The sequence below is a fragment of the Pipra filicauda genome, unplaced genomic scaffold (assembly GCF_003945595.2).
Source record: "Pipra filicauda isolate LSUMZ 115617 unplaced genomic scaffold, ASM394559v2 scaffold29_size4552773_pilon, whole genome shotgun sequence".
In the NCBI taxonomy this organism is placed as follows: Eukaryota; Metazoa; Chordata; class Aves; order Passeriformes; family Pipridae; genus Pipra; species Pipra filicauda.
The window spans coordinates 3725743-3751139 of NW_024104420.1; the positions used below are offsets into that span (position 1 = coordinate 3725743).

General features: G+C 40.2%; 1 protein-coding gene across 1 annotated transcript; it reads right to left on the reverse strand.

Moving 5' to 3' along the window:
* Positions 1–8285: 8285 nt before the first annotated feature.
* On the reverse strand, positions 8286–24600 carry ALDH7A1 (aldehyde dehydrogenase 7 family member A1). The gene is made up of 18 exons (XM_027710273.2): positions 24425–24600; positions 24259–24312; positions 23190–23255; positions 21503–21583; positions 19048–19171; positions 18317–18449; positions 17652–17696; positions 16825–16902; positions 15856–15953; positions 14796–14837; positions 13583–13677; positions 12636–12720; positions 12240–12346; positions 11374–11490; positions 10823–10920; positions 10572–10645; positions 9529–9604; positions 8286–8780 (listed from the first exon to the last, which is right to left on the reverse strand). The coding sequence occupies exons 1-18, from the start codon at positions 24530–24532 to the stop codon at positions 8726–8728; spliced, it is 1536 nt and encodes a 511-aa protein (XP_027566074.1). The 5' UTR covers positions 24533–24600; the 3' UTR covers positions 8286–8725.
* Between the last annotated feature and the right edge of the window lie 797 nt (positions 24601–25397).

A 25397-nucleotide genomic window follows, 5' to 3' on the forward strand; every position in this document is an offset into this window, starting at 1 on the left:
CCTATGGGTAGATGTGGAAGATGCTGCTTTATGTTTCTAATTCCCTTTTGGCAGCACTTGCCTATATTTAAGACTGAGGTTGGATATACACCCCTGGACATAAAAGAAAACATTTACAACTAGGTTTTGTAAGGTGCCCTGTCCTTGTTCAGAGAAAACTTACTGAATTAGGCAGGCAAATGCTTTTTGACATCTACTGATAGAGACTTTGCAGTGGGCCACAGAGGGAACAGCATTGTCTCAGAGAGCAGCACGTGTCCTGTCAGCATGTCCTGTGTGGGAAAGAACAGGATGAGGCAACAGATTAACCAAGAACCTGTTCAGCCTCTAATTCAGTGCACAAGGTAAAATCCTGCTTTACAGTGCTCTGGCCACAGCTATATGAAGGAAGATGTCTTTCTATTGAAATCTCTGTTTTTACCTTGCAGTCACTGCACCATGTGACTGTGGAGCAAAAACAATTCCTCTGGACATCTTGTAGACAGGACCAGACCTGTTTCAGTCCAAGATGCTCATGCATTGCTCTCACCTTGCAGTCAGGCAGTCACGTTTGTGGCTGACACAGCAGGAGGCCTTTATTTGGTACCTCTGACCCCTGGCAATCTGCCTTGCTGATGAGAAATTGGGAGGGCATCTCGTGGGTGCAGGCTTCCACTGTGGGCCAGGAAGGGCAGCAGAAAAGGGCAGACAGCTTTTCTCATCTCTTGGACAAGTAGAACTACAGAACAGCATATTGCAGAAAAACACAGCTTCTCGCATGCTCTGTCCTGGGGAAGAGCTGTGAAGGAAATGATCAGAGCAGAGATTAGGAAGAACTTGATTTTTGTGCATTGGTTGCACTCACTGTATTCATCTTGCCTTCATGGAAGAAAGCAAAAATTAACACCTTGAGTCTTAATTAATCAGTCTGGTAGATCCAGATTCTCTATCCCCAGCAAATATCAATCTAGAGTAATTACATAGGATTATACAAACAGAAACGATGCTAAGTCACAATAATGAGGAAAGAGCAGAAATATTTTCTGCTCTGCTCTGATCATTTACTGAACTATAACAAAAGTGGACTAATCCCTCCGTGCTGAGAAATGAAAAGCTATAGAATGATGAAACAGATAATTAAAATAAATGCAAAGTTATGGAGAGGCTAGAGAGCATATTATGTTAGTCTATAGGTATTTAGGGGGAAAATTATTGTTTTGAGTTGGGTTATATCTGCTGTAATTCTGTTACAGAACTTGGTTTGATCTCTGTTAGAGAAATAATGAAAGACCATGATTTCCATGTTTTAACCCACATTGCAGAAGTTTTCTTAGCAGCTTAAATACATAATTCAAAATATAGTTTCTGAGTAGCTGAAGGCCACTGTAAGCCAAGCAAATCACTTATTTTTTGCAAACCAGTGGACCCCGAAATATTAATGTCTTATCCCAGTTTCAAAAAAGCTCCAAAGAAACAAACTTACACTCCGAGGAATGACAAACTTCTCAATTACAGTAATTAGGAAATTTGTGATTTGAAGAATTCATAAAAATTGAGTGAACTATTCTTCATATTTACTATTTCCCGTAGGAACAACACAACACGGAATAACACAGGCTCAGTACCAGGAAGGGCTAGCCTTTCTGTGAACTTTCAGTATTTGTTGTTCAGAAAGAAGAAGGCAGTGAACACCCGGAAGAGAAAATGATATGATCAGCATGCAAGCTAGAGTACTTAGACAAACAATGGCTGACATAAATCTCACAGAGATTTGAAATGCATGGTTTGCAACATCAGAGATGATTTTTAAAAACACAGACCAAAGGGACTGGTGTGGTGTTTTGGTTTGGTTTATTTTTTTCACAAAACATGTTTAATGACATTGGGACAATTTTTACAGCAAAGAAAACATTAAGAGAAACACAACTATCAAAACAAGAATGTTTCTTCTGTTCTGAGGTGCCTGTGTTGATAGTGGGTATTTTTGTTAATCACAATAGATAGTTTTGACAGCTATTAGATTCATGCCATAATCAATGAATTCTGAACAGGTTTGGAGGTTTGGGATGATAATTATACCATAGTGAGTATGTCTGTTTATGCTTAAATATGCCATAAATGTAAACTTATGTGCTAGCTTAAACTACATCTGACTCCTTTCCCCGCTCTCCTCACGCAGTAATTCTCTTATCCTTTTATATATTTGAAAACATGCTCTTTCAATTTATCCTATTTTGCACACTCTGCTCCGCCTCCCATTTGCAACGGTCAGACCTCCCCCAGCATCCCCCATGTAATATCCAGCATCTAAAAATATGGTACTAGGTCCTGTCTCTCTACAATGCTGCCTGTGTCTTTCTTCAGATTTTGCAGGGAGTCACTTCCGCATTGAATTGGCAGGGGGAAAATAAATAAATCAGCAACACAGCTAACCAAAAAATATGGGAAGGCAACGAACAGGCAAAACAGGGGGCCAGCAGCCAGTGTTGGTTAAGCTGGTTGTGGAACAGCAATGCTTGACCTACCATTTTTAGATTTCCTACCTTGTGCTCCATTCCTTTTTCTATGCCCTTGAGTTTCTGTCTCTTTTGCCTTCGCTCCATGATCCTAAATACCCTCTATTTCAACTGAAGTCCTCACACTGGTTTTTTAACCTACAAGGACTTAATATAGTAGCAAATCTTTGGAGAATAGTTCGACTTGTACTGTATCATGAAACATCACCATAACATTATTCTGCCATTTGTTCTGCTTTAAACCAAGACCATAAATCAAGTACTGTCTGAGTTAAATAGAGAGGAGGAGGAATGTCTTTACTCTACGTGGCAAACAGATATCCCCTGTTTCTCAAACATATAATCAGGAGCACATACAGGTGTAAGTGAATACAGTCACATATGAGCTAGAAGGAGGTTTGTATTCCAGGGTTCTATGAGAATTCTGCATACTTTTTCAGATAAATGTATTCATATAAAAATACCAGCAATTGTGGTCCAAACTGTAGTGGGAAGAAATACAGCTCAAAGAAAAGTTGAGTGCTACACTTTTTAGATACTTTTCAAGTGCAGCTGTCACACTGGACTGAGATGTTTCTATCATTATAGGTCAGTCTAAGTCACAGGCCAGTGAGTGAGTAGCCTCTTAAAATTCATAAAAGACAGGAGACAATAAGCACTTAGTTCAGGAATTAAATAAAATCCTTAGGAGCAAAAGATATTATATTTATCCTCTGTTCCTCCTCTATCTCCCATTTTTAAACTCTCATGCTGTAATTTCATTACCTCTATAACAGTCCTGAATGTGCAAACAGGTGATATTAACTTCACTATCACATCTGTGGAGGTTTGGGACACCTGTAAGGATTGTGCCAGGGAAGTGCAAAACACAATTGCCACCTATTGCCAGCTTTCCAGACTTTAATGTAGTGCAAAGATATACCTTCCCCTGAAGTTCAAAGATCTAGCTTGCACTATTTGTTCCCTATTAGCCCACCTTGAAATCAGGCTTCAGGAAAAGAGCTGTAATGCTGGAGAACAGTAACATACTGGGTAAAGTATGTATTAAACTATTCTTCCCTGGAAAGGAGTACCCGGCTGAAACATTATTATTTATATCCTTTGGGTTTTGAAGTTAATGTTTTATATAGCCATTGCACTAATCAACTGAGGCTTTTGCAGAATGCAATGTATTTAATTACTAGCTCAGGAGCAGCATTCCCAGATGTACTGGAACATAAAAGACATTCAGACAAAGAGGTCTGTGTTTTACACAGCTGGCTAGCAAATGCAAAGGCTTTAGCCTGACCAACAGCGACACCAGGAGGAACACAACGATTTTAAAAAAGGCTCCACTACGCTCTTCTGTGTAAGTCCCTGTCCCAAAATGCAGGTGCATTTCCCTGTTAAGTAGTGAGCTGTATGGAAAATCAGTGCTAATAATTAAGCAGAAATGAAAGACTGATAACAAATTATCTACCTTTGTACCACCTATCCACAGGCAAGCACGCTGAAAATGCAAAGTTCTCTCTGCAAGGAACACGTCAGTTGCAGCAGAAGTTTGCAGACAGAATGCAATTAATCCATCCGTTTTCTAACACCTGACATGTGCAAATGACAGCAGGTTTTACTGATCAAGGAATACTAAACAGAAGACACTAAAATAAGTATTTGCTAAGCCAGTGTTTTTACTCAAGAATTTGATTTTATGTGATTAAGTCAGGAAAATAAGAGTATACACTTCTCCAGTACATGGCCAGCACCTTAATGCAGCACCAACATGGCCAGCGATTCAGACGAAAATCCAGGTAAAGATGTCTCCTGTAGTTTACACTTTATCACACAGTTCCTGCAGAGATTAATGCTGAGATATAAATGGACTAGTACTGGCTAATGAGTCTTGAATACAGCAGCTATACATATGGTTTCTTGTACAGGAACATAGACAGCTGCCACAAATTAAGAGAGCTGGCAGCCATGTGGTTTTCAACTTGTTCAGCAACAACACATAAACAGAACGACAGAAACACTGCAAGAAAACAACATGAATGGGCTGGTATGTTAGTACTGAAAGATAAGTGAGCACTTTCCTGGTTCTTTTAAATTCAGCACTGCAGGATCACTTTTTGCAAAATCCCAAGCTGAGACCTATTACTGGCAAGTAGTATTCTTGGTTCCCGAAAACAGTCCCCATACCAGCTTTGCAATTAGAAACTGTGACAGGATACAATAGAAGAGAAGCAGCCTGCAGCTCACATTTTCATCATTCATTAAAAAAGCAACTGCTTTGTTTATCAGCAAAAATTAAATCAGTAGAATTTTCATTTTTCTTCAGGTAATAATATCACAAAAAGAAAGGAAGCTACTGGCAAGACTGTTCCATCAAGGTCATTTCACAGTAAGCAATACTGTGCTAACAAATGAATTATTGATCACGTGTCATTTAACACTTGTTATTCACTGGTGTTACACACTCAGTGGTAATTAAGTTTATGCAACTGTGGAAGATGCTGACAGAATTTCTATTAAAACTGCAAGTTCCATTATGTTGCATATACCAGTAGCTTCAAGACACACTTTATGAATTCTCAAAATTGCTTTGCTTGGGTGAGATAACCCGCTGACAGCTAGTGCAGTTTACAATCTCCTTAGTGGACTTTCCAGATTAAAGCAGAAACTGAGAAACTGGGAGCTTATCATGTCTTTAAACCTCCTTAGATTAATACTTCATCATAATCATAACTGCTCACAGGCACCTAAATTCTTGCCAAAACATACTGCAATGTGCAGCTGTCTTTAAAAGTCACTCTTCCCAGAGCTACTTCACTGGAAGTCACTCAGCTAGTCAATTCAGGTAGGAACGTTCAACACCACATACCTATATATATAAAAGGGTGGGGAGAAGCAAATTGCAAAAATAATGTAAGGAATTCAAAGCTGTCTGGAAAGCAGATGAAGCATTATGATTACATGCTCTGAGGCCATACTAGTAGTCCAATGTCAATGCAGATAACAGGATCTTTGCAAAAGTCAGGATGAATTTCTAATCTACTTAGGTAGAGAGCACATAAAGTCGATCTAATGCGCTTACTCATAACATACAAAGGTAGTTACACAAGTATTTCAGCCAAATCCTCTGTAAGACTACTCAAATTTTGTATTAAAGAAGGGACTGCTATGTATCGAAATGTCAAGCTAACCTTCAAAAGCAGTTTAGCATGGTTTGCTATGATCACCCTCTTGACCACATTCTCACACTTTTTCCATTCATATTCATTTTCAGATAACGATTTGAAGACCAGTCAAACATCAGACTTGCCATCCCATTTTTGCCTCATTCATGGTCTGAGTGCACATATCTAAAGCCAGATGGCAGAATCAACCTTATTATTGTAAATTAAATCACTGGACTTGTGAAATTATTTTACCCAAAAAGAGTAAAAAAGAGCCTTTATTTTCAAGAACAACAGAAGTGACCTGAGGCTATCAAAAAACTATTAATAAGCAGCAAAGAATTCTTATTTTTCATTGCTAAGAGTTTCATATAACATTCAGTGCCATAGAACAGCATTGAAGAATACAGTTTGTATAAATCTGTGCTATTTTCAGAATGATTAAATTTGGGAACTGAATTGTTTCTTTGCTCTATCTGCTAGTGATTTATCTCTCTGCTTAGGGTATGCACACAGTTCCTTCTCTGTGCTAACATACAACATTCTTTAATGAAATCCATTTCCTAGTTAAATGGCCAAGCACAAAGTAATAGAGGAGAGTTCATCTGAATGTAAGAGACTCAGTAGGATGAAACACTGCCTGCCTAATGGTTGATCTACAGAAAGCAACACCCCAAATACCTTCTATAATACAGATGTAAAATTCTAAACACTACTGATTTTGAAACTAAGGTAAAAGATACTAAGGTGAAAGAAGACCAACTAGCCTTGTGGTATGGTGGACTTGCAATACACTTTGCATGGCACTGCTATTACAACATCAAAAGTCAAATCAGACTCCTAGAATCTGAGACAAAATGAACAGTTCTGCCATGCCTAGAGATTGTGGAAATTTGGTACATAAGGAAAAGAAATCTCCAAAACCAGTACATTAAAAACCTCAGAAGTTACTCTGTGGAAAGCTAAAAATCAGTCTAGTAGCACTGTGCCTTTTCTAATCCTGAGTCTTGAGCAAGGCTCCTAAATGAGCTGTTGTTGGCTGTAATCTCCAGTGGCCACGAGAAATTCCCATCTGAGGTGAAACATATAAAAACAATTTGCCTTTTAGAATCATAGAATCATAGAATCGATTGGGTTGGAAAAGACCTCCAAGATCATGGAGTCCAACCCTTGGTCCAAATCCAGTCCATTTACTAGATCATGGCACTCAGTGCCACGTCCAATCTGCGTTTAAAAATCTCCAGGGATGGTGAATCCACCACCTCTCTGGGCAGCCCATTCCAATGCCTGATTACTCTCTCTGTAAAGAATTTTCTCCTGATATCCAACTTAAATTTCCCCTGGCGGAGCTTAAGCCCGTGCCCCCTTGTCCTATTGCTGAGTGCCTGAGAGAAGAGACCAACCCCCACCTGGCTAGAACTTCCCTTCAGGTAGTTATAGACGGTGATGAGGTCACCTCTGAGCCTCCTCTTCTCCAGGCTAAACAACCCCAGCTCCCTCAGCCTCTCCCCATAGGACTTATGCTCCAGTCCCTTCACCAGCCTTGTTGCTCTTCTCTGGACCCGCTCCAGCACCTCAATATCCTTTCTGAACTGAGGGGCCCAGAACTGAACACAATACTCAAGGTGTGGCCTCACCAACGCAGAGTACAGGGGAAGGATCACTTCCCTGCTCCTGCTGGCCACGCTACTTTTGATACAGGACAAGATCCCATTGGCCTTCTTGGCCACCTGGGCACACTGTTGGCTCATGTTGAGCTTCCTGTCAATTAGTACCCCCAGGTCCCTTTCTGCCTGGCTGCTTTCCAGCCACTCTGTGCCCAGCCTGTAGCGCTGCAGGGGGTTGTTGTGGCCAAAGTGCAGGACCCGGCACTTGGCTTTATTGAACTTCATCCCATTGGAATCAGCCCATCTCTCAAGTCTATCCAGATCCCTCTGCAGAGCCCTCCTGCCTTCCAGCAGGTTGACACTCCCTCCCAATTTGGTGTCATCTGCAAATTTGCTGATGATGGACTCAATCCCCTCATCTAAATCATCAGTAAAGATATTAAACAGGACTGGACCCAACACAGACCCCTGGGGAACACCACTGGTGACCGGCTGCCAGCTGGATGCAGCTCCATTCACCAGCACTCTCTGGGCCCGACCCTCCAGCCAGCTCCTAATCCAGGAGAGGGTACACTTGTCCAAGCCATGGGCTACCAGCTTTTCCAGGAGTATATTGTGGGAGACAGTGTCAAAGGCCTTGCTGAAGTCTAGATAGACCACATCCACAGCCTTCCCCTCATCCACAATTTTCCTGGCAAATTCCCTCAGGAGGAGTATTCCCTTCTGATTGCATCTTCAGTGCTTCAGCTGGTTTGGCTGTAGGGTGTCACAAGAGCTGTGACAACCTGAATTGGCTGTAACCCTTTCTAGCATTAAGAGAAGGTTCCAAAAGACTACAGTAGTCCTTGGCCTTACTCTATATCTCCTAACATATTCAATGAATGTCTCCTTTCTGAAAGAGAAGCAGGAAAGCAAAAGCAGTCCTTTTAGCCCAATGCTATTCCCTCAGCTTGCAGCCCAGTGTGTGAAAACAAAGTTAGCTGAATGTTCCTGCTCCGAAACAATGAACAAAACAAACAACAAGCCCAAGCTATCTCACAAAATGTACCTTTATTTGTGCATTGAAAAATAGCCCTGTACTGCCCACCCCCACAACACCAGTTATCTGCAGGAAACTCGGCACACAGCTTGAAGCACAAGCTGTGTTCGAGCTGGAAATATCAGGGAATGGTGGGAAGGGAAGGGATACAGTGCTGGTACTGAAACACAGCGGTAAGGCAACAGGTTATCCAGGCCACCTGAATACAAGATTGTTAGTATCAGTCCCTCTCCCTTCTTCCCAAAGACCATATACTTCTCTCATTTGAAGACTGAAGTAATAAATTCATACATAGAAAGTGAAGCAATTTTAGAGTTGATGATTTTCTGATAGAATTGGTTTCAGATAATAAATTTTTATCCCCATAATGCTTAGAAGGTGCTTGATTCTGAAATGGTAGGAGACTTCATAGCACCACCATTCATAAGGCTGTTACTGAAACTTGATTCCTTGAGCCAGAGGCAAATCCTTGCTGTAGTTGATTGTACTGGAAGAGAAACAAGTATTTAGAGACCAGACTTAGTGAATCACTGAGACAGATTATGCAGTCCACTTCTTATGTACAAGGCTTCTGATGTCTGTCACATGTAAACAAAAGGCTTCTGTACGCAGTTTGCCTATTTAAAGTTATGAACTGACTTTACTCCAGTTTTCAACCTAGTAACTATATTCAGGGAAAGACCACATTCCCCATTATTTCTTCCTTGATAGAGGATCTACTTCTCTTTATCTATTTAATCTTTTACTGTGACAACATCCAGATCGAAAAAGCAAAGTGGGATTTCTCACGTTCATAAAACCAAAGTTAGCACAGGTAAAGGCTGTGAAGGCCAGCAGGGAATGTGAACGGTCAACCACTATGGGCTGTCAGGAGATTTGGGGTTAGATAACCAAAACATAGCTAAATCACCCACCAGTGGCAATAGTGGTTTCCTCACTGTGGTTGTCACTTTATGTATTTCCTGACAGGTTCCAGTAATTTAATTTTTAGATGAGTTTAAAATCAAGCAAGAGGGAAAAAAAAACCAGGGTTTTTTTTTCCTTTTGAAAGGAAAAAAAGATCTTCATAAAACCCCTTCAAATAATCTTCTAAGGAATGTGAAGAAAAGGCAATTACACTCATATATAGTTATCTCACATTCAGTAAAGATAGTCTCCTTGTAGTTAAAGATTTATGTGTTTTAAAAGTTTATCTGCAGTTTACATTTATTTGGAATTTAAAAGGTCTGTCTTACCAAGTAGACCGTCTCATATAAAGTTTCCATGAATCACTTCCAGATTCCCTTCCTCCACCAGTGTGCTTTTCACCACCTGTGGAAAAAAGGTTATAAATTAAATTTGATTTTTTTTTTTTGGAGCATGGGAATCTGGACTAACTCCAAGAAGTGAGACATTTTACAAAAATACATGGGGAAAAACTATTCCTTTGCCCTTATTCCCTATCTGAACTGAATTACTAGAACACCACCCCACAAAATACCCACAGCTAGCTATCTCCCTCATGCTTGATGCAAAAAAATATCTGCCTGGAGTTGAAATCTCATCATCGTGGCAACAAACAACCTTGTTTTAAAGATATTTTGTCTTAACATGAGACAAGAGTACCAGAATGTGCTGGTTCTTGTACTGTTTAAATAATAAGGTGAATATTTCTTCTTCTATTCCCTCAATTCCTTAAATATGTAAAAAAAAAAAAGAGAAATAAAGGCAAAAATGCTTATTTAAAGACTTTTTCATGAAAATACTATAGGTTATGGATCTTATATAAACATGTAAATATTCACAACAAAAATGCTCAAGATTGTTTAAAAACTGTTTTAAACAGTTTTCCACCTGGCCATACCTCTAAACACCTTCAGAACATACCTCTGACTTACATTCCTTTGATGGGAAGAAAGAAATAACCCATGGAATTTTTAAAAACTAAACAGAGGTATTTTTAAAATATCCGTATGTGAGGGTTTAAATCCAACTACCTCTGGCCAGTATCTCTTTACTGCTAAAGCAGTATAGCTCAAAATTAACTTCACTGATTTCTTCACATTTAGTCATTTAAATAGACTGATTAAAACCTTGAAAAATAAAAAGGGGAGACCTAAATTATAACAGTTTTACAGGGGTAATGTTTTATTCTCTTCCAGAGTTGTTACAAAAATAAAAAAAAAAATTCTGACTTTAAAAAAAAAGTGAAGTCTGAGGAATAATACCAAGCCTCTAGATCAAATGTTAGAGGACTTTCCCATTTGAAGGAAAAGGAAAAAAAGCATAAATAACATACCAAAAGCACCTCCAATCTCAGCTCCACTGGTTGGGATGTTAACATTCACAATGCCACAGTCAGAACCCTTTGGCCTACAAGGATAAGACACAATTCCTCCTTAGGATCAGGAAAGGCTCCTTTCCTAAAGCCCTCCTTTCCTAAAATGAGGGCTATAAAATGCTCAGCTAGAATTGTGCATAGGTTTACAAAATACATGGAAGACTGTGAACTTATGCCTCAGGAAGGTAGAAAAATAATTTAAGTTATACCCAAGCCAGCGGAAAATCCTTCCCAAATCCTTGGTAAAGATACTGCTGGAAAGACCTTGTTTTACTTCATTATTCCAGGCAAAAACATCCTCTTCCTCCTAGAAGGAACATGTACAAGTGGTTAAGCCATGATTATTCAAGGTAAAGCAGTTACAAAGAAGCACTGTGAGAAAAAAACCCCAACATATCACAGCCATAACAAAAATGTACTGAATACCACTGGGCAAACACACACGTACCATGACAGCAATACCTCCACCACTGCACAAAACACACTCTCTGCTTTTCAACAGATAGGAACAATATCAACAATACAACATAAACAATAGAAATCTATTCCTGTGCAGACTCTTAACTCCAGTGCTCTTCACATAAATGTAGCTATGCAGTGAGGTGAGCTATTATAGTGGATACTTCACTGGGCAGAACAAGAGTTACCACCTCTTGAAGTGCTGGGAGAATTGCATGGACATGACATACATCTGACATCTCTCTCCTGACTCTTCTGTTAGCATCCTTGACACCTGACTAGTTCCCTACTGTTATTTTACCTTAAATTTCAGCACATACAGTATGGGGGCAAATGTCTCAGTGTGGACAATGGGCGCATTATGAGGAAGGCCAGTCACAATGGTCGGCTCGACATAGTTTCCAGGGCGATTTATAACCTTCAAAACACATAAAAAGCAACTGAGTAAGTTTAAATTAGCATCTAGCTTAGCACTAGTGTAGGAAAGGAATCCCTCATGGTCTGACTACTACAGTTGTGTCTAGCAATCAGAGACAGAAGCTCAGGTAATCTGAGTAGGTAACTTAAATTTTACTTAAGTATTTAAAATATAGAAGCATAGCTTATGTCGACTAAGGAGGTAACCAAATTGCAAACTCTAGCAGCTGAGACTAAAAACACTTCTTTTCTCCAACTTGTATGCTAATTGGAATTTTAAAGGTATCAAGAATAAAGAAGGTGCCAGCGAAAGACAAGAATTCCCAGAATGTTACTTCAAGGAGAATTAAATATCCCATATGACGAAAATATGCAAGTGGCTGTCTTGAATCTTCAGTATTTCCTGCAGTTTGATATTGTGAATTCAGGGATTTCCACTATTTTCCTTGTTATACATTTGACATTCACCATTTACAATGCTGTTTTTATTTTCACCATCACCTGCTACAGGAGAGTGGTATAAGAAAGAGCCAAAAGCTCTTAACCATTTCTTGAAGGAGAAGGTAGTTTCCAAGTACAATCACCTCTACCCTGAAGACAAGGTTATTCAAACATTCTCAGACTGACTAAACTAACATCCTGTAGTGGCTGACAGAACAAACTGAAAAACAGTCTTGGTCTAAGCCACCATGTTACTGTGTTTTTTCCTAGAGCACAAAATGTAGCAGGAAAAATAAAAGTTAAAGTCACCTTTCCACCACAGACCACAGAGCCACCCTGTTGTTTCGCTTGTTCTACTGCATCAAGGAACATTTTCACTGCTTCTTTGGTATGAAGAGGCCCATACAGAGTGTCAGCTAAAAACAGAAGGTTCAGATGCTTACTTTCAGCAAAACTGTATACATTTGCAAGTACTCTTATTGTGACATTTTGGGACTAACGTTTTCATCTGTCCAAGATGAGCAGTATTAGCCAGATTCTTCATCTTCCTTTCAGAGTTTGTATTCTAAATGAAACCAGCTATTTCTACTCCCAGGTAAACTGCTAAAACTAGATATTCTTGACCTACAACCCATTTGGAATTTAAAGAGAAAGAAACAGACAAACTTGTCTCCTAAATCTGTGAGCTGGAAATGGGTTACTTACGATCCCATGGATCACCGATGCGGACCTGGGCATAGGCCTTAGCAAGCTTTGCCACCACCTCATCATGGATGCTTTCATGGAGAAACTAAAATGTGGAAAGAAAGGTGTAAGACAGCATAGTCTATGTAACCATTCCTGGATACCATTGCACTTTGAAGAGGAATGAATGAAGTGTGGAGATTGTGTTTATTTTTAACTTTGTGATTTGCTAAATATGAGCAACACTGAGTAGGGCCTCCAAACAGCACCAACACTAGAAAACGAATACATAAAATCTTCACCATGAAGATTTAAAGCAAGTGAAGAAACAAAACCCTGCTTTAATTTTACCTGATCTCTTATCAGTGACATCGATGTGTTCTGTAAACACTTCAGTTAAGTGTTCTAGGACAAATACTCAAGTCATTTTATTGCTACAATTTGAGGAATCACTGCCCTTCCAATACACCCAAATCAATTTTGACTAATATTTACCCAATCAACCCAACTCTGAAAAGACTATATAAACACTGACTGACACTCTAACACCTTTAAACTTGTTGAAAATGATTGGTTAAAAACTATTAACAAAGTAAGCAACACACAGCCCCTTGCTTTGCTGAAATCTAAAGCCTGCACCAAAATGTGTAGCAGTCACAAGCAAAGAAGTTCTGGCAATGAAAACAGAGAGAAATACAGAAGCATGCCAAGTATTATTTTCTGGGCTTTTAGCACCACATACCTTTGAAAACACATACAAAGAAACTGTTTAGATCTAGAATTATGGTGGAATGAAACCATAGTCTTATTTTTCCATCATACTTATTTACTTATACTAAGTAAAAATGTGTTTCAAATATTATTTGTCGCTCTTCATAGTATTAGGAATTGTCAGGCATTTTCTAAGCTAATTTGGAACTAAGTTAAAATGCAGAGCTACCCAAACCAGACAATACACATTTACTCACCAGCCTTCTAGCAGTTGTACACCTCTGACCTGCTGTTCCCACCGCGGCAAATAGAGCAGATGGGATGACTAGGTTCAGATCTGCATCTTCAAACACTTTAAAAAAATAAAAACATGAGCATGTTACTGAAGTAAACAGGCAATCCACAAGACTTAAGATGCCTACACAATATTATAAACTGACAAGTTGGTCAAGAAGCACTAAGAGCCATTGCACTAGCACAGCACAGTTAAGATATACAGAAATACCTTGAAACTCTTATTGTTTCTTTACAACTGGAATTAGACACATACAATTGGACATTAATGAAGGTCTGAACTACTGAAGAGAGCCTTTTGCAATAATGCTTGCAAAGAAATTCAGCTTCATTTTAATTCAAGAAAATACAAGCAATTTCTTGCCATTTCTCCACCTTGTCCACACTGAGAAGCATAGCATAAAGTAACAATGGTAAAGTATATCCAGATGGCCTTTCAAAAAACGTAGCTTAAACACACAGGTGTACAATAATAAAAAATACACAATGAGCTGAACCAATTCCTCCAGCTAGAAGACATTGAGACATTTTATAAGCCTCAAATGACTCCCAAAATATCACTGAGTTTAACCAATTCCACAAAATTCTCTTAAGCCTCCAAAAGTATTATTAAATTTGGGATAAAATCCAACCAAGCAATGATTATGCAATCATTCAAAGCCAATTCCAGAAAAAGCAAGACTTTGATATGAAAAATGAAACAATTTTCAAAGTCTAAAACCAGTTTATGCTACTGGCTACAAAGCAGCACAGGAAAAAAAGAAAGACTTGCTCAAATGTGATTTTCAAAAGAGTAGATGAGATACATGTAGATAAGCACATCGGTTCAGAATATGAGCAAGGTGAAACAAAAGACTATAACACAACAGGATTGCAATTTAGGTATTTAGCTTACATTTTCTTTCTTCCATGTTGCTCAGCTTTACAGTATTTATGTTGCTTATCTGGGAACTGGATCCCTTCCACAATACCAAAGACAGAAAAAACCCCAAACATTCTATTATGTACTTTTAAAAGCCCAGTGGGCAGGTGGGGGGGGAACCTAACAAAAAACAACCAACCAACCAACCAAAAAAAGCCCCCATCAAGCAGAAAAAAGGGACAACTTGCTACAAACATGTGCACACTAACTTCCAAATATCATCTATAGGACTAAATTTCTACAGTGCATATTACCAATAATGGCATTGTTTCCTCCCAGCTCCAGCAGGCTTCGACCTAACAAGAACACACAAAATAAGTTATGTCATGCACACACATATTCACTACACCTCAGTCAGTGAGTTCACCTCTAACTAGAGCTATTGTTCATTAAACATATTTTTCTGGATGAACAAAAGGTTTTAGGCATCACAATCAACTAACCACTCTAGCCAAAGCAGAAAATTACACCAAACACTACATCTATCACATGTTGTGAAGAAAGATACATGGACAGCAGTTATGGCACAAAGAAGCTTAAAAAATACGCAAAAATAGCACAGGAAAGAAAAAGAGGAAAACAGGAAAAAGTTGCAGCATGAATAGTGTGATGCAGACAAAGAAAAAGAATTCAAAGAAGAATAAGAGATCAAAATGCACACATAAAATTTAACTAGGCTTACCTATTTCTCTGGCAACTGTTTTATCTAAAATCTGATTGAAAGAATCCCAATTCTACCTCTGAGTCAACATTCGTAATCTGTTCTGGGTTTTTTGGTTTGGTTTGGTTTTTTACACTTCTATGAACTTCAAAAGCATAAAATGAGAAAACCATGTTCACAAGGTTTTCTGTTCAAAACTAAAAAGTTAGAATCCAGCAGCTGAGCTGCTGTACACTTCATGCCTGTACACTTTTAAATATTTGCAACAGAAACAGCATCTCAAAAATCATCACTTTTCTCCTATATTTATAAGGAATAAAAGGTGAGTGGGCATGTATTCATGAACACATTGCCAAAAGACCATAAGGCCTGTCCACCTTGACGATTTACACACAATTACATTCATGGACACCACTACACCCTTCTCTTAATTAGTTGTAGGACCACGGATTTGTGGATATCCTGGAAAAAAATGCCGAACTCTAACAGAACCAAGTAAAAAATGCAGTACCTACCTCTGAGCAGTTTCAACTCCTATTTTCCCAAGTCAAAAAAAAAAGGAAAAAGATAACACAGCTGAAACAAGCTGTTATTTTAAAATGCTATGGGGCTCCACTGCCTGTACCAGCCATAGAGAGAATGTACACACTCACCAAATCTCTCCTGAACCATAAGTGCTACTTCCTTGCCCACTTTTGTGCTGCCAGTGAAGGACAACAGGTCCATCCTCTCATCTCTCGCCATTGCTGTCCTGCATAATGGGAGACATACCACCATGTCCAATGGAAGAGCACATAAATGGAAAAGCAGCTTGCACCTTCCACATACACCAGCTTCAATCAGGGAGATCTTTAAAAGTCAGAACCACCTCTTTGAAACATCTGGTAAGTGACTGAGCTAATGGCAGGAAACCTTAGTGAGAAACAAGGAACAAGGCCATTTCCTTCTACCTTTTCAGGCCGTAAAAGCATCATTTGTAGTAAGACTAAAATTCAGTCTAAATTACATAGTGAGATCAGATCTAATTGTTATGATCTCTAAGAAAATACGCATATCTATGACTTTTTTTTTAATGCTCGCCATCTGTTTTGTCTCCTCTTAAAATGCTCAAAAGATACATCTGAGTATACATCTGTACTGGGAATTTCCACATTGTAAAAATCAAACAAAATAATTTGGTTTGAAGCTTGGTTTGAACAGCTTCCAAGCACAAGTATAAATCTATAAGCAAGTGCTGAGTCCTGTGTGAGCATGGAAAATGGGGACATATTCTTCTCCACAAGTAATCCAAAAGGCCAGTGGGCTAGACACTGAAAACTCCTAAGAGCGTGATGAGTGGAATTTAATATTAGCTGTATTCTTTGGGTGCAAGCATATGCAGATATAGAATATAAATTTAGTCTCCTCATCCGAGAAGTTATTTGTTAGCAGCTGATCTCACAACAGCAAGTAGACATATTTATTATATTTAGATCAGGGCCAGAGTATCAGACCAGCTGATAAAAATCATGGCAACATGTGTATGTACCAGGAACTCCTGGAGACCAGAATAACTTTCTGAGAAGTAGTTCAAAGAATATTCCTTCTATAGAGGTTCACAAAACACAAGAAATTTTACTCACCCAATGTCCGCTCCACCACAAACTAAGGAACAGATTGCTCCAGGCAACTTGTTATCCTCCAAGACTTTGGCAATTATCCTAGAATCAAAGATGTAAAAATTTCAGAGATTTCTGACACGTGCAAATAGGGAGTGAACCATTAAAACTGTCTTCGGGTTTTTGGGGTAGTAGTCATTTGGGGTCATTGTTCTTAGGAGTTAATATGAGAGCTACAAGACTTAGTAATTAATGATTTTAAGGGGCCTACTTATATTTAGCACTTTAAAATAAATGTTATTTGTAATACACAATAAATGTTTTAAGTGCTAATATATTAAGGAAAGTAACAATAAACCTGAAGTAAATAACCATGGCATTTATTCTTTGGAGAAATTCTTTTTACTGATATTGAGTTTTCCTTTTTATCAAAAATGAACCCTGGAAATGCATGCTAAGGTGTTACTATGTTTTGGGTAAAAAAGACTGTGTGACATTGTCTTCAGGATATGGGTCTAGAGAGCCAGTCAGAAGAATTTGCCAAGAAACTGGGTGCTGACGTTGTGCTGAGATACTAGAAAATAAGGGATGATTCTGAAACATGATTGTGTGACTGAGGGAAGCCAAATTTCAAGAGCAGTTCGTCTTTCACAAGGAAGCAAACCACACAGCTAGCCCACCTTCAGCAGAAACACAGCCCTGGTTCCAGAAAAAAATGGCCAACAGTATAGGTAACATCCTACATATACAGCTACTATTAGGGGAAAGTATTTCTTCTGACCACTGTTCACTACCTCAAACAGAAAAGCACTGTTTAAAAAGCAAAAGAGAGCAAAGAAACCAGAACTCACTTTGTAACAGCAACACTAACAAGGGATGTAGAAGGAGCACCCTTCCTAAAAAGGAGGGGAGAAAAAAAAAAAAAGGAATTACATTAATTTTATTTCAATTCTTTAAGAATAAGAAATTATTCAAATAAGCAATTTTTATGGTATCTGATATACAGCACACTTTGGTTAGGCTGGTTTTCAGGTACATATTAAGACAGGAACTCAAGCGCTTCTTTCCACAGCTGAGCATTCAGAAGTTCTACTGAAATCCATGTGAACTAGGGCTAGGCCAGGCATTAGAGTGAAGCAGGCAGACGAAAGCAAAGCAGGATCCACAAGAGGAAATAAAGTTACCTTTTCAGACTTTTAATCTTAGCTGTACCAACTCTGAATATATGAACTGTTCACTACCACTGTTTCAAGACCTCAGCCTGGGTTCTTTATTCACAGGCCATTTGGCTAAGACCTAGATGCTTCCCAATCTTAATATCTCAAAAAAGAGGTTATCACAAAATAAAACAAAGCTCTTTGACTATAAACGGACCTAAAAAATAAAAAGAAATCAAGCCTACATTAGATAGAATCAACTATACAGAAACATCAGACATTCAGCAGCAGTTTCATGCCCGAGATAATAACTCTCTAATTTAAAAATACCGTTAGCAGGCTGGAGAGCTAGATCTTACCAGAGGCAAGCGTTTCCACAAATCATTGCAATCGCACTGTTCCACCCATAAACTGCCACAGGAAAGTTAAAGGCTGTGATGATTCCTACTAATCCAACAGGATTCCACTGCTCTATAAGGGCATGGCCAGGTCCTGAAAGCAAAGACACAGCATAATGCAATTTTCATCCATTTAATGTTATCTTTTTTAAAAAAGGAAAACATGTAAGCAAGGAATCTAGCATCACTTCTCAGTCCATCACAGCATTAGCTTGTGAAGAGCTGTATTATATGTGCTCTGCAGCTTACTGGATCAAGGTTAGCTGGATTGTGAAAAAAGCTAATGGCACAACAACATAATTAGCTATTCAGTTAACATCATGACGACTGTGTGCTAATCAATAACTGACAAAGAGGTCTCTCTTTTCTAAGTGCACCACTGAACTTTTCACATACTTTCCTCTGCCATCCTCCATTAACAAAGAAATCAAAGAGAACTTAATGCTTCAAAGAGTAGAGAAAAATCGATGGGCTCACTTGCTTACCGGCCACTTCATCAGGAACTTCATTAGGTGGCGCTACTGCCCACCAGCACATCCATTCCCAAATCTCCCTAATAACTCACAGAACAGAGATCTTGCTGTATTACAACATCACATATTTAAGACACTTCTCCATCTCTTCATCTGTTAAAAAAGCAACTAACCAACCAACCACAAACAAACCCAAAGAAAAAAAACATACATACTTACTTTCTGAAGGCAAAATAGGTCCACCAATCATTCGGGACAAACCAACAGCGTAGTCACAGACATCAACATACTCCTGCACTTCCCCAACACCCTCGACAAAAATCTTTCCCATTTCCAAAGAGACCTGACAAAATTAAGACAATTTTTTTTTAATTCCCTTGCATCTCCCATATATTTTGTTTCCCACCAATGGCAGCTATATCTGTACACCAGGTAAGATTTTAATACAAACGTTTTCATTAGAAGAGAATCACCTCTTCCTGAGTTATTCACAGCTTAAAGAAATAAGACAATAAACAAGAAGACAGCAGTTGCATCTCCATACAATAGAGGAAATTAGAGAGGAAATTAATGGAGAAATTTTAATAAAACAAATCTACTGAAAGGACTATCCAACACTAATGGGGTTCATATGTTTAGATTAACAAAACACTGGATTTTCATCAGGACATTGCATACATTGTTGATTAGGCATGGAACATATTGGGAAAGTGGGACTACTCTGCTCCAGCAAAAGAAAGTGGTCATTTACATTTTACATAAGCAAACTACTCATTTGACAACATACCAAAGTGAATTTGAGAGATTTCATTTGCAGACACTTCTGAAAACATCTACATATCTTTAGTATTTTAGTAACCTGGGATGTTAGGATCAATTTTTTTTTTTTTTTTTAGCTGAAGTCAGTCCTAAGCTATATCCTTCTGTTAAAAGCATGTTAGATTTACTCAGCTGACATATACGTTATCAATGAGAATAAGCTGGTATTTGAAAACATTTTCCTCCAAAAATGAGAAAATTTGCAAACTTAGGAACTGAGAAGTCATCCATTTACCCCCACTTATTTTTGCTGTCATGCTCTGATATCTAGATGTTACTTCATGCAAATACAACCTACTACTTTAGACTGATGACTGTATTTTGAAAAGGCTGTTAAATGAGGAATCAGGTTCGAAGGATTGCCACGGAATTTTTCTCCCCATGCAAATCTTAAAATAAAGGTAACTAAATGCATGTCTATGACAACTGTGGTCATCTCAAGATAGAAGGAATGGCCATGATCTGTGACCAAAAATGGAGGAGCATCAGATATATTTACTAAAAAATGCAGCAGTGAGTCCATAAGTGCAGTACAAATACCAGGATACTTCACAAGGACATTGTGAGACAAGGCTGAAAATTTCCAATGGCATATAAGAAAGATGAGTTTCTATTCCATTCCTTTTATGTATTCCAAATCCAGGGAAAATCCTAAAATCTGAATACCTACTGTACTTCTTTCACCCTGAAGTTCCTCCTTAGTCATAGAAGAGCTGAACAGACTATCTCTTTGGGGAAACTAGGAAAACATGACAATAAGCCACAAAAGTTTTGTTCAAGGAACACAGAGTGAAGTTCTGTCTGTCCACACTCACCAGGGAAGCTGTACTGGTTTTGAATACAAAAGTACATTAGCACTCAAATTCCACAACAGAAACTCTGCTGAGGAGACAACATCAAAGGCAAGAGCAGAACAAAGTTTTGAAGGTTAACAATATGGGCTTGACTACACATGGAGTTATTCACTGACAGCTGTTTCTGAACAGCAGACATACAGGTAAGCCCTGTAAAAGGAAAGTGGCAAGTTCCCCACTTGTCTTCTTTTCTTCCCTAGCAACTAGCAAGCGTTTTAAAGGAGAGGTCCTTCAACCTTTATGTCCTGCACAGCACTGCAAGTGGATCTCATTAAGACCATCTCAGCTTCTGAAGCCTTCTATTTCCATATGTCAGTTGGCAAAATCCTGCAGATCACCAGAAAGAGCTCAAGGTTAAAAGCTCTGTATTACAGGAAGATCTCTTTCAGGATGCTTTTAGTACTAGACAGTGCCCTATCTGACAGGCAAGTGGGAAAACAGCTGGGCAATAGTTGTAACACTCCTCCCAGACAGAGTACAGGCTCAGAATGAATTAAATTTTCTTTCCCTATTATATATTATCATTTCATAGAATCACTGAATCATAGAATATTCTGATTTGGAAGGGACCCACAGGGACGATTGAGTCAACTTCTGGCCCTGCACTGGACCACCCTGAGAGTCACAACATGCATTGTCCAAACACTCCTTGAACTCTGACAGGCACGGTGACATGACCACTTCCCTGGAGAGTCTGTTCTAGTGCCCAACCCTCTGGGTTAAGAGCCTGTTCTTAATATCCAACATAACCCTCCCCTGACACAGTTTCATACTGTTCCCATGCAAGAATACTTGTTTTAAAATATTTCCTTCTTCTTTAAATTAAAACTTCTTTAGGGAAGCTAACAGAACTAACAGCAATTGTTTAACAATCATTAAGGTTAGTATTGCAGAATGGTACATTAACAACTGAGAAAACCAGTTTTGACACACCCCTCGCCCCTGTGCCCCACTCTCCCTTATTCCCCCACAAAGTTCAGCTACTTCTGAAAACACCTTACCAAGCTTCCTAAAACTTTGATTTTTTGTCTCAGGGCATCACCAATCTGTCGCACTATTTCTCCGCGCTTAGGTGCAGGGATCTAGTAAAAAAAAACCAAAGAATCTATGTGAGATTAAACATCTGTGATTTTTGCTGCATATATACTGCTGGGTCCCCTACCCTTGTAGTAAGCAATCATTGATTGCTGTGCTCTTTCCCAAGACTCTGTTACTTGTTCATTTTTATCACGCTCACTGCTTTACAAGCAACTGTTTCCTGCCTCTCGGAAACTGGTAACACTGTGCACATTTATGTCCATTCAAAACTTCAGTTCCACTGGATATTGCCAGCAGCATTCAGACTATTAGTTCTGCTACTTGTGCTCAGCTACATCACACATAATGCCCTCACACAAGCAACTGCATCTCAAGAAACAAGTATTTTTCATAAAAAGCACAGTTACTGGTTTCTGAGCCTTGGAATTGTTCTTAAAACCACATTTTCAAAAGTTCAGTATGATATTTATTTTGCTAGCAGATTCTGAGACACACAGAAACATCATTCATGGAAAGATTAAGTCCATATGTCAACTATTAATAGATCTTCTTCATGTGGTATCGGTATTTTAAATAATAATCAATAGCCAGGATCAATTCCAAATCATACACATGCAAGAGGATTTACAGGACTAGCAGTTCTTCGTAAAAACAGGACTGACAAATTCATAAACCATGCAATCTTATCTCTTTACAAGCAAAATCTTTCAGACAAACAACAAAATTCACAAACTAATAGCAAAGAGCTTTGAGAAAAGCCTTTAAAGAAACATTTAATGTTGATTCTTTATCTGTTAGATTGCTTTCAGATTATTTCCAAATATGTTACAAGTCACCCACATTATACTCACAGATTGTAACAAAAGAACACGTACTAATGTATCCTGAGGAAGCTGTTCTATTTTTCCTAAACTTTTGTTATCTTCAGACAAGGTAAAACTTTGCTGGCTAAAATACAGAATGCCCAATACCTTACAAAATCCAGTTTTCAGCTTCTACCAAAGAAACAGCAGGTAGCTGTAAGAACCAAGCCTGGCACAGCCATCAACAGAATGAGTGCTGGCTGGGCACAGCTGGTAGAGGTTCATGGGGAACTACAGCTTTCTAAGGAAAAACAGCTTAGGTATTGTACACAGCTATGTAACACTAAAGCTTTGGAATAACACAGCAGTCTTGTGAAACACCAGGACAGTAGGTGAACAAAAAAAGCATGTTTACAAACAGCAGCCTTCCTCACCCCGTGAGAACAAGATGATCAACATGAGTTGATCCAAATATCCTGTAGAGTTCCCACAGGAGAAAGAAACGTGGTGACAGGAAGTGAAACACATGCACAGGGATAGTTTGCTTGCTACAAGGTTTATGAACTTCACCAGACCTGCTGGCAACAGCTCACAGGCACAAGCCTGGCTAAATCTGTTTGGCTTTTCAAAACAAACATTTTCCACAAGTCAGTGTCCTTATCTTTGTACCCCAATGATATCAGGCACAAACTATGTGGGCTTGTTTCTCAAGATTTCCATTGCAGACTTTTGCTTTAATGCAACACATAAAATATTAATACATTTTTACACCTCCACCTGATGGGGCAATTTAATACCCTGCATCTGCCAGAGATAGGTTATAAAAGAGAAGACTCTGTTAACTTACATCAGCCCAGACCTTCCATGCCTCTTTAGCCTTCTTTACTGTTTCTTCATAATCCTCCAAACTAGCCTATACGAAGAAGCATGTCAAAGAAAAAGTTAGGAAAATGAAAACCCCAAAACAAATGCCACAGAAAAGCTTCTGCACTCAACTCAAGACATTTCTAGTAGAGAGTACTTGCACTACAGGCTATCACTTTCACAGAATGTTTCTATCCTAACACAATGTGGTCCCAATATGACACATCTTTTGAAATCACTGTTGAGGGAAAGCGTATGTGCTACCTAAACAAAAACAAACAAAAAAGCCACATAAGCAGAAATTTTCCTTCAGATGTTAAAGGATGCTCCATAAAGAATAATGGTAAGGGAGACATATATATATATTCATATGTCTTGTTTTATCTTAGATATTACTGTTATTAACAGTATTTTAAAAAAAGCTGGGAGGACTGTCCTACTTCATCAGTTTTACTGGGCATCAAAGGCTAATTGAACGCTAATATACAAAAGAAGTAAGTTAGCACCATAGCGCTATTCTCACACTAAAAACTTTCACAAATTTACCACGTGAATGCCACGTCGCTTTCCCTCCTACTTCCCCCTGGCCACTCAGCCCCACCGAACAGCCGCAATCTGCCCCTATCCAGCAACTCCCTTTAGGGACAAACGAGCAGAGGAAGGGATGGGCCCTCGCTCTTTCCAACAATACTCGCAAGAGTGGGAGGCGGGGGAGGGGGCCGGGGACATTAAAAAATAAGGCCAACAGCCTGTTTTCGTTCCAGGAAAGCCACTGGCGTATTTCCAGCAGTACTTCCAGTCTGCGACGAGCTCCAGCAGCCGCCCCTGGAATCAACATCACCTCTACCCCTGGACCCAACACCCCCTGGGGCCCCCAGACCCAACAAACCCATTACCGCTGCCGGGACTTTCGTGCCAGAGGGGACGCGGTCAGGAGCAGCTCCCAAACCAACGCCCAACAGGGCCCGCTCCGGCCCCTATGGCCGGGGGCTCCTCCCCTGCCCTCCCCTCCCGTCCCCGCCGCGCTGGCGATGCCCCCCGGCCGCGCTCACCTGCCGGACGCTGGCGATGGGCTCGTTGTTGGCGGGGCAGTACGTGGTCACCACCTAGAGCAGGACGGGAGCGGTGAGCGGCGGGGCCGAGCTCACCCCTCCACCCGCCGGAGGGGGCGCGACCCCCGCGGTCCCGCCGCCCCCGCTCCCACCCCGCTCCCCGCACCTGCCCGCGGCCGCCCCAGCGCCCGTTGTAGACGCCTGGGTTCTCCTCCTGCAGCCCCAGCTCCCGCAGCCACGCGTAGCGCTCCTGGCTGACGAGCAGCGTGGCCATGGTGGCGGCGGGCGGCCCGGCCCGGGGCAGCGGCAGCAGCGCGGCGGCGGCGCGGCGGAGCCCCAGCATGGCCGGCAATGGCGGCCGCCCCGCCACGCCCGCCCGCCGCCATTGGCGGCCCCGGCCCGCGCCCCCCGGCCCGCCCCCAGCACGGCGCCGACCTGCCGTGTCCTGGCCGGGATACGCGCCCGCTTTAAACGTCTCTGAGGGAAGGGACGGCTGAGAGAGGCCCTCAGCAATGCCTATGGGAATCTGCAGGGAGGGTGCCAAGAGGATGGAGCCAGGCTCTTCTCGGTGGTGCCAAGGAATAGGACGAGAGGCAATGGGCAGAAGCTGATGGAAGTTCCTCCTGAAGATGAAAAACGACTCCTTCACTGCGGGGTGACCACACGCTGGAACGGGTTGCCCAGAGAGGTTGTGGACTCTCCCTCACTGATTCAAGAATAATCTGGGCGTAATGCTGTGTCATGTGCTCTGGGATGGTCCTGCTTGAGCAGGGGTTTTGGACCAGATGACCCTCTGTTGTCCCTTCCAACCTGACCCATTCTGTGATTCCGTGTGCCCCTCAAGAGCTGAAGGGACAGAGGTGTCCCCAGGTCAGGTATTTCTAATTGCTGCAGAAAATAAGAGAACACTGAGGAAAAAACCTGTAGCTATCCTTATGCAACAAATAGTAACAGTAATATATAGGAGTGTGCACGACACTTTCTATTCTTTAATACCGTGCTTGAATCACAGTGAAATTAAGTGTCTTCAGCTTCTAAGCTGGCCACTTTATCCACACTCCAGTGTTTGTGATTTTACAAACTTTTTCTTTCCCATATACAGGACTAACACCCTTACCTCACTTGATATGCATTCACCT